The sequence below is a fragment of the Montipora capricornis genome, chromosome 4, assembly GCF_036669925.1.
Source record: "Montipora capricornis isolate CH-2021 chromosome 4, ASM3666992v2, whole genome shotgun sequence".
Taxonomy (NCBI): domain Eukaryota; kingdom Metazoa; phylum Cnidaria; class Anthozoa; order Scleractinia; family Acroporidae; genus Montipora; species Montipora capricornis.
Window position 1 is genome coordinate 56,087,073 of NC_090886.1, and position 17,388 is coordinate 56,104,460.

Consider the following 17,388-nt stretch of genomic DNA (forward strand, 5'->3'; position numbering starts at 1 on the left):
TCGATGCAGGTCAACTATCGTGCAAAGTATAATAATGCAAACATAAGAATTTGTGAAGTTTTTACCTCGGAAGCCTCTGATTATAAAATTCCCCCCCCCCCCCCCCCGGGGGATCGCAAAGGTTTCATATGCCCGGCATATGCCCAGGGGATGTTGAAGCTTCGATTTGACCGATAGTTAAGATCGTAGAAGTAGTAGTAGTATTCTGGCCTTTCTTTGGACGAATTCTAGGACCTACCCAAACAATTTAGGCAAGTTTTGGAAACTGAATACTTCAATTGATGTTGTGTTTTGCTGGTAGGACTGGGTAGCTCGACACTTAAAAAAAATCTTTGAAATGAGAATCGGGGGTCTTCCCTTTCAGTCGTGGAATGGCAAAATTACCCAAAATTCTTTTGGGCAAAGAACAAGGCAACTTGAGAAGAACGAGACTTGCCCCTCATCAAATGGATGAAGCGCGGCCGGAGGTAAAAGTGAGAAGAAAATTTTCTAGCCAGATACTAAGGAGTAGTTCCATAAAGGAGAAATTAAATAAATCTAAGAACTCTATCGGACTCTTACAAGCTCATCTCGACAAGAGCACATCACCCTAAAAGCCTCAGATACACCGTAAGGGCAAACATCACGCCTGATGAAGAAAGACTTCTGATTTCTGAACAAGTTTTTATCAGCAGAGAAATGGCGCGTGGCGCCGAGAAAGTAGTGCTTTTTTTGATGTTATCCTCGTACAAAAAATGTTCTTGTCAAAGGAACGGTATGATGTACAATAAGAGAATACTTGAGATTTAGTGTATTTGCAGATTACTAACGTCAAAGTCTATATCTCTTATTGCAATAAGAGAATTTTTTAAAAATTTCTTCATAATACTGTATAGAAGTCTATTTGTAATGATTTTCCTGCTACTGTATATGGCGGAAATTACATTCTGTCCCTCAGTAAACCTAGAACAATCAGTTTTGGTCTTAATTCTTTTTTTTAGTTATGAGCTAAGTTGTGAAATGCGTTACCTGTAATTTTATCCGTAATGCTGAGTTAACAGGTTTTAAAATCAGAATCCAGGGCCGCATTTTGTGTGGCTGCCGCTTTTCTTTTGAATTAATTTTTCTTCAAATATTTGATATTTAGTTATGTATCCGTATATGCTATGTATTTTAGCTGTAAATGTAATGTCTCGAAGATAGCAGCTCTTGTAGTTACTCTGAAATTTGAGATGAGAGAAAGTTTAGGCATGTGTGTATGTTAGCTTTAGTACGGCGCGTGCGCACACTTTGCATTCCGTGACTCCAGTGCTTACCATATGAGAGATAAAATGACTTTTTCCATGAATATTTAAGCGATCGAAATCTTTCGCTAAATTGACAAGAGCGGTCCGGAGCTGTGAGTAGGAGAGGGATCTGTCTCATATGGTTTAGGGACCAACAGTTCTCTCCCTTCACATATCATATCATATATCTTTATTACCCTCGGATTTTTAGATTAGCTTGGTGTAGCTAATATCTCCGAGCATTTACCCTCCCAACCATGATACATCACAAAAGACAGACCACAACACCGGGAACTACATGCCCTACTCTTTACGACAAGTGTGCGGGTTCTTTTACGTCCCACCGGATTATGAACATTGAAGGGTTGTGAGACGGGACCTCCGACTTATCGTCCTTATCCGAGAAGTCTAGAGAGTCTAACCATTTGCAGATGTAATTACAAAGGCAGCACTTTCTCCTCAGTTATTTAAAGACCCTGAGTGTTGGTCCGGCCGGAGTTGAACTCACGACCTCCCGCGTGACAGCCCGGTACTCAACCAACTGAGCCACCGGTGCACCGGTGCCCCTAATGCCAGTACCGGGAGGAAGGTCGATATCTGAAAGCGTCGAAGGGCCAAACTGAAACCGAAAGCGATCGCACGGGCCGAAATCCCGGGATGACTCGTTTGGTACGACGTTCCAGCGCCATGTCTGGAGGTATTGCGTTTTCCTCTCTCTTATTTAAACATTCCGCTAGCGCATACGTAAATGTTCTGGCTCTTGGATACATGCGATACCAAAAAAGACGCTGTTTTTTTTTTTTACAATGGCCTAACCGATTTAAAAGCGGATCAGTTTAAAAGTGACAAATACCGATAACAAGCCTGCTGGTTTCTGGAGGTCTCCTCGACATCATTATTCAATATTTTATCGGATGCTTATTTATAAAGCTCCAATAATGTTGCCGGTAAAATCCATTCTCAGATTGAATTTGTTTTCACCTAGGTTAATCGGTGATATTCTCATTTTACGTAGGTTGAATACGGCACACTAAGATAAATTTAACTGAGAAACTTTTTCAGCGCCTAAATTAAGTCTAGATAAAAATTAGAGTCAGGTTAGGATTAGTTTGGATATCAATTGACTTATTATACAAAAGTAAATAATGAAAAGAACTAAGTTGGGTCAGGAACCCATGATCCGGAGCCTACAACTCTACTGTGTTCGTGTAACGGCGTTTTCACAGACCGATTTATTTTTACATTGAATTTCCCGCGAATGAGACTCCCGCAGGAGCCCGATGACCAATTACAAGAAATTAAGCTGACGTCATAGGGTCACCGAACCGGAACTGCCTTTGTTTTTTTACCTAATTCGCGGGAAGGGCTAGTCTAAAAATAAACCTACTTGTGAAAACGCTATTTCACAGATGCTGTATGAAAGTTGCACGCTCCAGATGGGCCCTGGTTGGGTTGAACATGTTTGACGTTGTAGTACAATGGAAGGCACGTACCAGACTTCAGAGGAAGGAAGGAAGGTCCGAGTTCGAGTACGGGTAAGTGCATAGTACAGTTCTTTGTTCCCTTACTATGTTATAATCTTAAGACTGAACAAATAAGTGTATGAATATAAACCAATGAGATGATACGAAACATTAAGGAGATATGGTGAAATGCGTAAGACAGACCTTGAAGGAAGGTATTGGTGTTTTCAAGCCTTTTTTGATAGCTGCTTTAAACTTTGTAGAGTGCATATTCAACCTAGGTAAAATAAGGATCAACAATTTGACCTCGGTAAAAACGAATTCAACCTGACACCGGATTTGACTGACAACAATAATCCCTGAGCATTTTCTTTTCTCACGAAGTTCGGGTAAGTTTTCTTCTTTGAGATTTATGTGTGGCGAAGTTAATAAATTAATAAATAAATAAATAAACATTAAATAAATAAGTAAATTAATAAATAACATTTTCAATCTTTAACTGAGGATAGTTCAGTCTCTGGTGGGGTGGTCCTTTAATCCTCGTTTTCCTTAAACTGGTATGCATCACTTTTTTTCTGATTTAATATAACCTGACTCACGGTTTTTCATACTTTGTTCCCTGAGATATTTTGCCTTGGTTTCATTGTTATCCAACGATTTGAAAAGTCACTAGCTTGAAGAAACAAAAGTACTGAAATTCGTTGAGCATTACTTTCTGCACTTCTTGAGGTTTGAAAGACCTGGCTCGCAGTTATCATTTGAACAAATGAATTAATTATAAGTTATCTTATTATACATTCAACACAATATGTCGTTTCTGATTGGTCAATGACGAATGCATAAATTGGTTATGGGTGCAGTAGAGGTAATTTACATCAGTTTTGCCCATAAATCACGCCAATGAGCTTTCATACGATTTCCTATACTTGCAAAACGCCAGTTTAAACTAACATTGTGCAATTTTCATTGTGGGTTTTGTTGCTCAAACAAACTTCCTTACAACAATTAATCATTCCTTAACTGAAAGCTAGTACCAACCACTTGAATCCGGTAAACCAGCTATTGACCTCCTGTTGTCAAATAATGTTACAAAAAAGGATTGAAAGACTATTTCAGTTATTTGTCTGGGACGATTAAGGTATATAAAGTTATGTAAAGTGTATTGAATAAGAAACTTACTGTTCCCCTATGTAATTTTTCCAGTCTTTAAACAGTCACAAGAACACTTCTTGTATCGCGAGAGCAAACGTAATCCCAGCTCATGTCGGTTATGAAATACACTTTGCCCTTTAGCATTGAAAAATTGGTATGGTTAGCTTCAATCAAAGGACCGCCATTTTCACAACTCAGCGGTCCTGTTAGGGAATTCTTTTCTTCTCAATCCCATAATACACCTCGTTTAACACCCAAATATTGGAAAACAATGATTATGCAAAATTTGGGGGGTGTATTAAAAGAAAGAAGATAATAAATTAGTCTAGTACTTTGTCGCCTACTTGCGGCGTCTACTGGAGATGAAATTGTTTCACATTGTGAAATTGTTAAACCCGATAGATGAAATGATGATGATGATGATGATGATGATGATGATAATAATAATAATAATAGCAATAATAATAAATAACAAATACTTTATTCACAATTCAAGATTATTTACAAAATACAATTGATAAAATTAATATAAGAAAAATCATAAAAATTCGAAATAATACAAAAGCATTTAGCTTGAAAATTTCCCAAGAACTTTAAATGCCCGCGGTGGCGACGTTTATTTTGCAGTCTAAGGAGTGTTCTATCTTGCTGTGAAAAGGCGTTCGTGGCCTCTCACGCATGCGAGTACCGATCTTAGAAGTTCGAAAGAAATTTGTGTCCTGAGCTAGGCGATAAGTGTGTTATACGGGCCGGTGTCTTTCTGAGCTATCTTATCTCTGCGCTACAAAGCCCCCCTTTTTACACGAGAGGGCATGGCCTACAGTAAATTTATCCCCACACACCCACAGACTTGGTAGATTGACTTGACGCAAATTATGCCGTAAGTGTAGCGAGTCGCTGAACTCCTGCTTATTCAGGGCTAATCCCTGATCTGCGAGAGACATCGTATTTAACCAAGAAATTGCGCCGTTGTCTCTCGATTAATTAACTAGTCGCAGCAGATCTGGGGAAAGAGTTGAGTCAATGCTTTCCATTTTCTCTTTGTCACGAGCCCTCTTAAGTGACTGATGATGTCTCTTAAGCTCCTCCGTAGATCTTTCACCTGACGCCATAAATGTACTAGGCGATGTGATGGAATCTACGTGCGCAGTAGTTATTGACTTCGAGACAGCGAACTGTTGTGGTGCCTCAGCTCTCAATCTGGCATGCCCAGACCCCCTTGAGCCGGTGACAAGTCGACGCACCTCGTTGTTGAGAGGCTCTGATTGACCGAATAAATTTGAAGAAGTAGGTCATCAATCGCCTCCTGGATTGGATCGACGTAATCATCAAACGATTCTATAGTGCGCATGAAGTAGGTGAACTTTGACTTCTAGCCTTTTGTGAAGGCAATGTACGTTGTGTGAGGCTGACTCTTTGCAATTTCGGAGAGCCGTTCGATTTCCTCTTTCCATACGCGAACTTTCTCCTCACAATACTGATCTTTGTATTCTTGAGACTCAAGGATCGTTCTGATTCCAGGGTTCTTATCGAGCGGGATGAGCCTGCAAGATGTAAAGGCTCTCACCGTATTGGACTTGCTGTGTCCAAATTTGTTGTAAGCGAGCTTCGAAGGATTTTGAAAATGTAAATATTTTTGCTGTTTCTCAGCAATGAATACTCGTTCGACCTTGAAACTTGGTCAGAGAAAAGTAAATTTATCCCTGTGGCCATCGGAGAAATGTGATTTTATCGGCGAGATGTGAGGAAGCTAGGAATTACTTTCCAGCCTTTCCTTCATTTATGTACGAGTGACAACCCGGGAATTTGAGAAGTCGATTAAATTGCATTCAATCAGGCGAATAACCACACAAAAGCGAGAAAGTCACCACGACAATAAAGTACGACTTTTTTTTATTGAGAACTTTTGCGTGTAAATATCTTTTTCAGTTTGTTATCGAGATTCCCATGCAAATCGTTATAATTTTTTTACCCTCCGAGTCTGGGCTGCCTGTGGTTATATAGTTTTTGGTTTCGTTTGCTTGTTTAACTTTCCATCCAAATTTGTACCGAAACGGTGCATTCTCGCTTTATTCAATGTCGAGATGAGTGAAATATCATCTCTTCATTTTTCATGGGTTAATTTTCGTCCAAGTCATTCATTTCAATAGCGAAAAGGCACCTTTTCGATACTTTCAGTACTGGCAGTAAGAGCGGAGTACTTTCAGTACTTTCAGTACTGGCAGTAAGAGCGGAGGGGTTGGCGCAGTGGTAAGATCTCTGCCTTCCGACCCTAAGGTCCCGGGTTCCATTCCCGGTTCTGCCGAGAGTGGAATATATGGCGACCTTCTTTCCCGCTAAAGTTCACTCAGCTTTCCATCCTTCCGAGGTCGGTAAAATGAGTACCAGCGTGCATGGATTGCTTCGAAGCGGCTGCCATTTGCGCCTGCATATGCTTCCAGTCCGCTGGGGGTAAAATTGATCATTATAAAGCGCCTTTGAGACGTTTGTGATAAAGGCGCTATATAAATGCACCACTTTTTTAGTATAGCGGCTTAGCTCCCTTAGCTCGAGTCTCCTTTTGCTCCAGCAGTGGTGGAGCATCCGAACTAGTAGTTCAAAAATGGCAATTTTGAGACCGGCCGGCTTAACTGACAATCAGTCGATGATCAGATTTCAACGGCCCCCACCAACATAGGGTGGTCTGCCTGTGGTAAAACCAATGAAATCGCAGGTGCATGGCGATTGATCGTAGAAATTGTATTGTGTATTTCGATTAAGCTAATGAGAATGTAAGATCGTTTAATGTATTACATGAAATCAATTTTTGCAAGATTTCAAAAAGAAGTGCCTATTCTTAGAATATTTAAAGCCTTGGTGCCGGGAAGCCTGAGTCGGAACGGAAGCTTGCCACTTAAGGGAAAAACAGTATGATCCAAAATATGACATTTTAACAAGGGCTATTAAGTCTACTGCTCTTACTAATCTAGCCCACTCAAATGAGTTGGCTTTATTTCATGAGAGCGACAGTAATATTTTGGCATTAAAATGCGGAGTTGTTTTTGACTGTATATCTTTACCGCAGGTGACAGAAATCAAAATAAGTCACTTTAAGGGAAATGCAATTTTCAAATTTTATTTCTCTTTAAAATCGCTTCGGGATAAATGAATACGGTCGAACGAGGGAAGACAAATTCATAATTTGTTTTAGTTTAATTTCATTTGATAGCAAATAAGATGGAATAAAGACGCAAGAGTATTGTTCTCAACCTGCTATCTTAGTGATAGCTCCAGAATTTTAAACTCTCTAGTTAGGGACTTTGAAGTTTGGAAATGTTTAATTTCAATTCCAACTCAACAATCACTTATTTCTCCACTAAAAGCCACGGAATAGTTCTTGAATCCTAGTTAAATTTAGAAATCCATGCTTAGTTTGAGAAAGAGGTTCGAAAATTTAACTCGAAAATACTGAAAAATTAAATCGGAAGCGATTGTTTTGAGCCTTGTCTAGTCATGTATCCTGTATCTAATAACTTGAGCGTTCATTTCATTTGCTGTTATGGCAAAGCATAGCTGCAAAAGACTAAATAATTAATCTGATTTGATTTTGCTCTCAGCAGTTTCCAACCGAAACATCTGTTTTATCCCTAATTATCCAGTTGGTTGATATTCCTATTTACTGACGGGTGGCAGCGATTCCCGGCTATGGACACCTGAACTGTCACGCGTGCTCAGCTGACCAATGCAAAAACCCATTGGACAGATGCCAATGTAGAAGACTTCCACACAACCTGTCATCAACTGGTTTGTTGTAAACTTATCATTGTAAGGACACGGTGTTATTTCTCGTTCTAACCTAACAGGTAGATAAAAGTCCACGGAAAAATGCTCATGTAGAGCAGGGCCCTGTGTTTCATGAATGACCGATAAATTCACACCGAAGTCCTGGCTGCATACAGAGATTCCGGAATTTTGAGAAGAACAAGTATAAAAATTCAGGTAACAGGAACAGCCATGCCAAGTGTTGCCCATCCATTACTAGCTGCCTCCCTATCTGGACATGATTCGTTTGTAGAAGGGGTGGAATTTAGCAGTAATGGAAAATACATCATGTCGAGTTCTTCAGGTAAGCTGATACTTTCTCACAATGAAGGAGATGCTTTCTTCATTTGTTGTGCGTGCGAGGTTTTGCGCGCGTGAATCAGCATACGTGTTGCGGTGAAAGCGAGGCTCTTTGCCGGTGTGCGTTTATTGAAGATGGCGGCCGATATCTCCACTTTTGGGACAATTTCAATAACCTCTGTAGTAGCCGCTGTTATTGTAGCGGTTATCCTGTACATCGGGTTTAAAAGTAAGAAAGAAAAGGAAGAGGTGTCTGACGCCAATAACAGTGAAATCAAGGACAAACCCAGGAACGAAAAGAAGAGGGAAAAATTAAAACAGACCAAAGCAAGGAGAGGCACTGTCCCAGACAAGACCCATCATAGACAGTTCGCTGTTCTTAAAGGACATGCAAGCCATGTATTTGATGTGGAGTTTAGTTTGAATGGAAAATATCTTGCTTCAACCTCACAAGGTTATCGGTTTGAAAATGGTTAAGCTTACTTTGTCCTTTGAAAAATGTACACTTAACCGTTTCATCAGCTGAATTCATATCATAAATTCTTCCATCTATTGAATCGAAGACTTATCTCAGTTTGTAAACAATTTATTATTTATTAAGCAAAGTTTGCTTCAATTGCTTGGAAGGGAAAGGCAAAAGCTGATGATATTAAAGTGCATTATATTAATTTCAGTTTTCCCTTGTATTTAATATGGTTAGTGCATCAATTTTCCCCTTTTGTTATCAATTGACCTCAGTTCCATCGTATTTCTTGAAGGTTGGGATTGGAAAGAGTTACAAACAATAGATTGCTGATGATCTTAAATTTGTTGTACAGCAAGAAGTCTGCTCTGTTTTACATAAGTTTTTTAAATTTCCTCCAGATAAATAATTTTTGTTTTGTTGGATGCAAAAGCAATTTGCATTATTAAAAGTTTTTTTTTCCTAGTGCTTAAAGAAATGAATAGATATGTAGAATACAATTGGATTAATCATACCTCATGATTTGTTGTCTTACATGGGTTCAGATTTCATTGTTTTTTAATTGGAGGTTGTGTGGTTTTAAGTGGTTTTGTTCCCTTGATTCGTATTATCTCAATCAAGTGAATTAGCTGTTCTTGAACAATATTTGGTGACCACATAGTTTTCAACAATATTTTTTATTTTATGATAGCCATAGAAGATAACTATCTTCCTGATGAAACAAATAACAAATGAAGCTGAAGTGATTTCATTTGATTAGACCTGAACACCTTGACTAGTAAGCCATTATTTCCTTTTATGTGAATCCCACATAAATTCCTCCAGTTGCAGTTGCTCAAATTTTGCATTCAAGCAGCTATTTCAAAGTAATGTTTGCTACATTATAATGGTGAAATGGGATATCGTTTGTTGGTGCAACAAACATAATTTTGATACCTTACAGCTGATATTTTCTTTATTTAAGACAGGACAGTGAGACTATGGAGTGTGAAAGACTTCAAAGAGAAAGAGCACAAGTATGCTTCTATTTGCAAGTTGCTGCATCCCTGAGCAGTTATGTCAACATAAGTTTTTCTTTGTGTAATCATCTTCAGAAATCATTTAGTTTAACAGCAGGAAAGATATAAAGACTATTATCTCTCAATTCCATGATATAATGAAATGTTGGTTCTCAGTTGGGTGTAGCTGCTTTAAAAATATTATTATTGTAATTATTGGTTCTCTCTTATGACTTAATAAATTTTTAAGTGCTCACAGTTCCTTTTATAAGCATAGTTTGGCTGAGGCAATAAATTATTTTCGATCTCCAGGCTAATGGGCTTGCCAATAATATTTTCCCAGGAGCAGGTGGCAATTATCTGTCAAGCATACTCTTTCTCTTGGCTTGTAATAATTAAACTTTAGGGGGTTGGTTCTTAACTACCAAACTGTTGCTGTGGACCCCTTCAAATAATCATTTCTGGAGCCCCTGTAACTCTACAGTTACCTTTTTTTGCCAAGTGTGTTGTATTCAACATTTCTTTGTATGGTTCGACTTACAACCATATTTGGTAAATCACATGACCAAAACAGAAAATGCCCAAAAAGTCAGTGAGTTAACTATGTTTTTCACAAATTTTTAACACATCAGTACGAGAACAGTCTAACACAAAATCTGTAGCATGGATTTATAAAAAGTTATTTCTCAAAAAAATAATGACATAAGGCCCTCCTTTGATACACTTTTCGAAATATTGGTTCCAATGCGGTGAAAAAAACACCTTTTCCTTTTGTTTCCTGAGAGTTTTTACATGTTTTTCAGTGAAATGCACTGCAGAGGACCAGGACTAGTTACACATGTGCCTTCTGATTGAAGTGATGTCAGATTTCCATTGAAAAAGTTACTTCAAAGAACCATCCATGCAACCTTTTTGTAGGGCTTTTAACTAAAAAGCTTCCTTAGCAACTAAATGACTTTCTGTAGTTAAGTGCCTTCCCCTTAAGGGAAAGCAATAAATCTGAATATGTTACTGCAAATGAAGTAAGGACCTGTTAATGTTATTCATTGTCCCTATGAGTTATTTACTAAAGATGATCCCAAAATTTTATTCTTATAGTTTGTATTATATTTCTTGTCACTTGCTATTTAAAACTTGAAAGGATTAACATCTTTGGAGGTGAATTGGCTGAATTTGAGCTAAATTTTCTGTTTTTCTCAGAACCACAAAATTCAATGATGAGTTATTTTTGGAAGATGGAGAGTATTCATGGAATAGTTTTCTATTCTAGAAAACATAAGGGAATTAATACACAAAAAAAGTTTCTGAAGTCTGATCAAATGTTCTAACTTGCCACATAGCTGATCCTTAGAGATAAATAATAGTCCTTCTACCTGTCTCCTTGGAACAGCTTATGATTAATTTTTATTGAATTAATTCTTTGAAGAAAGTTAACCAACAGTTTTGTTTAGGTGTGTGTGGTAAATACTTTCATCATTTGTTTTCATATCAGATATGTAAGAGCAAATGTAGACTTTGACCATGGAACAAAGGTTACTTTCAGCCCTGATACAAGGTATGAAGCTAACTATTCATTGCTACAAAGTGTTAAGTAAGAAGAGAACTGACAGTGAGAATTGGTAATGAAAATTGCATAGCAACATAGTATTACATCTTGATTATGAATTAACTGTTAATTGTTTGCACTGCTTATTGATTAACTTTTTATGTCCTAAGGTTTTCAGGGAAATTGTGTTTTGTAATATACAGTGATTGCAATGGAATCTTTATCCTAACACAACAGTCGAACAAACCCATGTTCTTATGAAAAAATATTCAATAAGAATGTGTATTATTAAAGTTTCCCAGTGTAATTCTGTTTTTGTATCTACGCTAACTTCCTCTGTTTAAATTGCTGTTCAAAAACAAATTAATTAATAAAATTAACAGCCTATAAAGGAAAAAGGTAGACAAAAATATAAGTATGAAGTTAAATGCATACTTTACTCCTGTCTTCTTAACAGTGAAGATACTAAACAAGAACAACCAGTCCGCTTCAGGTTTGTTACAATTAAATTAAATTAAATTAATTTGTAACCTACCGTAAACTTTTGTTAATAGAATTTTAAAATCCATTGATTATGAAGCATAAACCTTTTAGGTGGGTCTTGAATTTAAAACCTTCAAGTACCATTTTCCACTTGACAATTTAATTCATAACCTAAGTTTGCATTTAAAAGAATTTAAATTCATTGGTTATAAATAATACAGCCTTTTTGGTGTTCTTGAATTTGAAACCTAAAACCATTTTTGAGGTTGAGGTTCACTTTCAAATTGCAACCTGATTGATAAACAGAGATAGTTTGATGCTACAGTAACTGTGGTTTGGAGAAGTAATTTTGATTATAACTTGGGTGCAAAAAACCAAATGTTTTAACACTCCCATTTAATAATAATAATATGAAAAATAGTACCCTACAATTAGCCTCAATTACTTAACAAAAAGATAAAAGTAAAAAGAATTTGTAAGATTGATTGAAGAGTAAACCCATTGACTGCATGATATCTAGGGTGTATTCTTACTGGTAATTGATGCCAATCATGAATTTAAAAAATGAAATCTGGGGACTCTGTCCAGTTGAATTGACTCACATTCATCCCTCCCTCCTGGAAGCCCTTTCTGTCTGATCCCTCCTTACTCCACCCTTGTTGCAAATTGCCATAATATTCAATATATTTTTGTACAAGGAAGTCTGGTGTTGCTATCATTGAATAAGTGGCATTATTATTATGGATTTAATTGCAGAGCATTTATTACAGCTTTAGCGAATGGAAACACTATTCGTGTTTTCAAAGTAAATAAAAAGAAAGATGGATCAGGAGCTTTGATCACTGGTGAATTTGACTTTCCTGTAAAACATGCAGCTGAGATCATCAATATTGCTGTGGCCTCCAATGGCAAATTCATATTGTCTTGCTCAAGAGATACAACTATCATCCTTTGGAATCTGAAAGGTATTTGTTTATCATATCTTTTTGCACACATTAAACAAAAAAGCACCCTTGGTTGGTGGGGTTGTTGATCATTAAAAAATGTACAATTTCTTATATGAAAATGTCAAAACCATCTTTCCAGTCCATATTTTCCATGCTCGAAAATTATTGATGTTGTTCTTATGGAGTGAGCTTTCATGGAGTCAACTAGAAATCAGGAAGTTATTGCTCTATTGGAATAATTGTCTGATTCACTGGAGCACATAGTCCCTCCTCTTGTGGAAACAAGGATAGAGAATTAAGACATAAGGTGGGGACTATGCAGGTATTAATAATAAAATAATAATAATAATAGGACATTTATAATGCGCAAATTCCATAAAATGTTCAAATGCGCAGGACAAGATTAAAAACGAAATAGAATGGCTAAAAAGCTAAAATTACAATTAAGAGTAAACTTACAATACTTTAAAAAGCTAATATTACACAAGTAAACTCACAATAATAAAAACAACTATGATAGCAATGCATGACGGAAAAGGTGAGTTTTTAGCTTGGCTTTAAAAACACATTAACCCTTTCATTCCTGTGGTGTTCCCCATTGATGAATAAAATCGTCTGTCGTTAGACAGAGTGTCACTCTTGGGAGTGAAAGGGTTTTAATTCTTTTTTGATGCATTGTAGGTGAAGTGCTGTCCATAATTGACACACATCAGATGACCAACAGATTTGCCAGTATATCTCCTTGTGGAAAATTTGTTGCCTCAGCAGGTATGCCCTTGTCTTAATAATAATTAGTGTTTATCATTATGAAGCAGGAGGTAGGGAGTCTGGAAGAGATAGGGTCTTCTCCTGTTTTCACTTAGTATCAAAATTCCATTGCCAAAACCATAGCTATAGCATTTAAAATAATTATTTATCATGTCTCTTGAGCATAATAATAATTAGCATGTGCATTGTGGTTGGCCAATTTAACAGGTAGTATACTGCAGTACAGCCCACTAATTTAAGATTTTGTTTTTGTCGCTTGATTTTATATCTTAAATTATTAATATGTTACTGACCTTGTTTCTCAATGTGTACTGTAAGTTACAACTTCTTGTTTTTCCAGTCCAGTTCAATTCATGGCACAATAAATTGAACTGAACAAAAATGGAGGCTATATTACTAAATCTGAACTCAGTAAGATGTACATTTATGACTTCGTTCAAATTATCTATTGCAGGTTTTACCCCTGACGTTAAAATTTGGTCAGTGGAGTTTACAAACACTGATGAATTCAAGCAGGTGATGAAGATGACTTTTTTCCCTCGATGATTTATAGAAACAAATGATGGAAATCTAGTGACTTTCATAATGTTTTGAATACGGTTACCTCTAATGCAAGATGGAACCACTTCTCTCTTGTGTTTTCTCAAGTTAAATCATCAGCATTTTGTAAGCAGGATGCTAATTGTCATTGTAGATGTGTCACAAGATTAATCATACTAATGAAATGATATAAATAAAGTGAATCGTATATTTAACTGTGGATATGTAATCAAGTAAAGCTATGATCCTCAATTTTAGCAAGTGCAACTCCAAGTTTAATAGAGCGAGTTTCAATCAAGTTTCTTAAAACCAAAACCAAAGTAATTACTTTGGCCAATCAAAATGGACAGAGACGATCCAGTAAACCAATCAAAATTTGAAGTAATTACATGTAGCCGACAATGTGCACGCTCGAGCCATGATTGGTTTTGGTTTCACTTCTGATTGGTTGAAAAAATGGCACGAGCACTTTAAACCAATCACTGAGTGAAATAATGCAAAAACAAAGCAATTCACTAATTACTTTCGACACTCGATTGAAAACCGCCCTGGAAATTCTTTTAGTTACGGTACTTGAATTGTTTCTTTGGTAGCAAGCTGATTCAAATGAATTGTGTGTATGTATAGGTTTCAAGAGCAATGGAGCTAAAAGGCCACACTGCAGGTGTTTATCACTTTACATTTTCTGGAGACTCTACAAGGTAAGTGGAACTGATGACAACATCATGACATTTCCTGAGGGAAAAATATATTAAAGAGATACATTTGAACTGCTGGAATAAAACAAGTTAAGTTTTGACATCATCGCAGTTATGAATGGTACTGTAGAAGTAACAAAAGAAATGCTTGAACGGGAATCGAACCGGTGACCTCTGCAATGCCAGTGAGGTGCTCTACCAGTTGAGCTATCAAGCCAACTGGGAGCTGGTCATTTTTTTGTGAGTGATGTAAGTGAACCTGTCGATGATATAGTGAAGGAACAGTGTATTAAAGCCCTACGTTTGAATTCTAGCCCGAATTTTTCAGGCTTTCCTTCAGCTTTCATAACTCATAACTGAGATCATCTCAAAACTTGTGACTTTTCCACTTGCACATGTAGGACAGGAGTAAGAACAAAGGAAAATAAAGTTTAAATTTTTTTTTTTTCCTTTTCCCTCCAGGATGGCAACTGTTTCAAAAGATGGAACTTGGAAAATCTGGAACATTGACGGTATGACATTCTTTCACTTTGGTGCTAATTCTGTTCCCCTCGTCTTTATTTTACACAATCATCTTTTCTCTCCAAGGATTTTTTGTATACGGACAAAAGGACCGGGGCTCATTAAATACTCTGGAACGGAAACGTCATTTTTACTGCAAACTGTAACTTCTGTAACTCGAGCCACGTCTCACACCATCGGAGAGAGGGAAGCTTGGGGAAGCCTTCCTCCATAGTGTTTCTCAAAAAGGGCATAGAAGGGACTACTAGCCAGGCACTGCTAGCACAGTCTATTTTTAATGTAGGGTTTCTACAGGGTCAGAAGATGTATGCCCCAGTGGTTATGAGGTGAATAATTGCATAGGTTGGAATTTCACTCTGTGAATCTGTTGGATTTTTTCTGGTGGATACTCATGCTTAGCTGTATTAGCAGTTATGTGCCAAGCTTCCTAACAACGGCGTTAATGGTGCCGTCGGTTGGTGGTGATCATTCTAGAATTACCTCGCGCAATTGTGTGGGTAGTTAACATGCTCTGACAACGCAGTGTTTCCCTTGAATTGTCAGTGATGATGGCGGCCTTTTCCCTGACACCTATTTCCACCTTATTAAACAAAAGGGTGCGAATTACTGTTAATGGCCGCACCCTTTCCTTTAATACGTGACCATAATAATACGTGACCTGCTAAACTCCCTTACGCGCAGTCGGAGACTGAATTGCTAAGGGCACGGCTCGACGAGATCGGACCGAAGGAGCTGTGCTGCCGGCTAAGCGCTTGGCCCCTGAACACGACCCACACAGATGAAATAGGCTCGGAGTCAATTTTGCTGACGGAGGAAAACCGGAGTACCCGGAGAAAACCCCCGGAGTCAGGTTGAGATCGACTGGAACTCAGCCCATATACGATAGCCCAGCATACGATCTCGGGGCCGAGAGTTGAAGCCAGGTCGCAGAGGTGGAAGGCAGGGTTAATAACCACTAAGCCATGCTGACTCCCCATAGCAAATCGGTTGCATGTAAAAGGACTCTTGAAATAACTTTAGATTACCGATGGTGAATGTAAATGCTTTGTTTATAGTGGAAGTGCATTTAGCTATCAAGTTAGTTCGCAGGCACCCCACTTTTAATTAATAATCGGAAAGAAACAATTCAAACTTAAAAGAAACATGATTAAAAACCCCAACCGGCAGGAGGCAATCAGTTGGCTATTTACAAAGCGTGGTAGAGTTGAATCCGGGACAACAGGAAACAAATCCAAAGATTTGAACCAGGGTCAGCCATAGGTAAACTCAACTCCCTAACCACTGGGCCACAGAGTAGAAATTCTGGGTCTTAAAACGGAACTTTCTAAGCTAATTTCACATTTCTTCATACCAGAGTAGCATCAAACTATAACTGATTTAGAGTGTAATGTGAAGTGCTAGATTTCTACCTCATATGAACCATGTGAGCGTTAGCCCTACTGATGGAAATGGGCCCACACAAGTAAGTCAGGCTGGCGTAATCATGGTCACCATCCACCCTTTGCATGTGGGTGGGGAGTCAGTCAGTGTCAACCTGACCCGAGAGTTAGAGTTTTCTTCGGGTATTCCGGTGTCGCAGCGGATTTGGAACCCCTTTCGCGGATTTGGACCCCCCTGAAAATAAGGGTTCTTTTGATTAAGGTAATAAAATTCCTTTGTAAATTGTTTTTAAATGGTCTTGATAGTAGCAGGCAAGTAAAGAATTTTAAAAAAAACGACGAAACCTTTGAGTTTGTGGGTTGCAGGGATAGTGCAGTGGTGAGACCACTTGCAAAATTGTTTTTAGTTGTAGAAAACTTTTACTGAAACTCAGTCTAACTTTGCTTTTTCTCCTTATTAAAAATTAACACGAGAATTCATGACCGGAAAAGGTTGGTTATAAAAATGGGAAAATGTTCTGAACCCTTGTAATGCAGTACACTTCTATCAATGCGTTTTTCAACCAAGTGGCACCTCCTTTGACTCTCCTTTGTGAAAGCGTCGCCTATTCAAACTATCAAATGGAAGAAAAAGAAATATGAACGAAACAAAGCTTTAAGAAAAGGCCACAGCGCGCGCTTTAAACAACTTCAACTGATGCTTAAGTCTGACTTTGCTTTTTCTCCTTATTAGAAAATTGACACGACAATTCAATGAGTTCCTTGTGCGTGATTTAATAAACTTCTGTCAGAAAGAGTTAAAATTCGCATCTACTTTACGAAAGCCGACGCGAATGCACCTTATTCCAAAATGGCCGCCATTTTAGTATTCTTTTTTTCCTTGCAAATTGGCCCTCTTGACCTCGCTTTCAAACGTAAAATTCAAAAGAATATTTAAACTCGAGCAAGGCCAAAAGGGCCAATTTGCAATCAAACAAAAGAATAATACGGTGTACGCCTTAAGAACCTTAACTGATCTAAGTCTTTTTCTCCAAGATTTATGCTTTGTGGTATCGCTCAGTTT

At 37.8% G+C, this 17,388-nt stretch overlaps 1 protein-coding gene across 4 annotated transcripts in view; it reads left to right on the forward strand.

Moving 5' to 3' along the window:
- The first annotated feature begins 7,613 nt into the window (after window positions 1–7,613).
- LOC138047598 (transducin beta-like protein 2) overlaps window positions 7,614–17,388 on the forward strand; it is a 12,037-nt gene continuing 2,262 nt past the window's right edge. Inside the window, exons 1-9 of one of the 4 annotated variants that reach the window (XM_068894516.1) lie at window positions 7,633–7,985; window positions 9,409–9,460; window positions 10,935–10,997; window positions 11,446–11,481; window positions 12,228–12,436; window positions 13,100–13,186; window positions 13,641–13,702; window positions 14,354–14,427; window positions 14,887–14,936. In XM_068894516.1, coding sequence (XP_068750617.1) covers window positions 7,874–7,985; window positions 9,409–9,460; window positions 10,935–10,997; window positions 11,446–11,481; window positions 12,228–12,436; window positions 13,100–13,186; window positions 13,641–13,702; window positions 14,354–14,427; window positions 14,887–14,936 — 745 coding nt within the window. In that variant the 5' untranslated portion in view covers window positions 7,633–7,873. Of the gene's footprint in view, window positions 7,986–8,074; window positions 8,436–9,408; window positions 9,461–10,934; window positions 10,998–11,445; window positions 11,482–12,227; window positions 12,437–13,099; window positions 13,187–13,640; window positions 13,703–14,353; window positions 14,428–14,886; window positions 14,937–17,388 lie in introns of those variants that run through there. The other 3 variants (XM_068894514.1, XM_068894517.1, XM_068894515.1) reach the window with 3 other exon arrangements.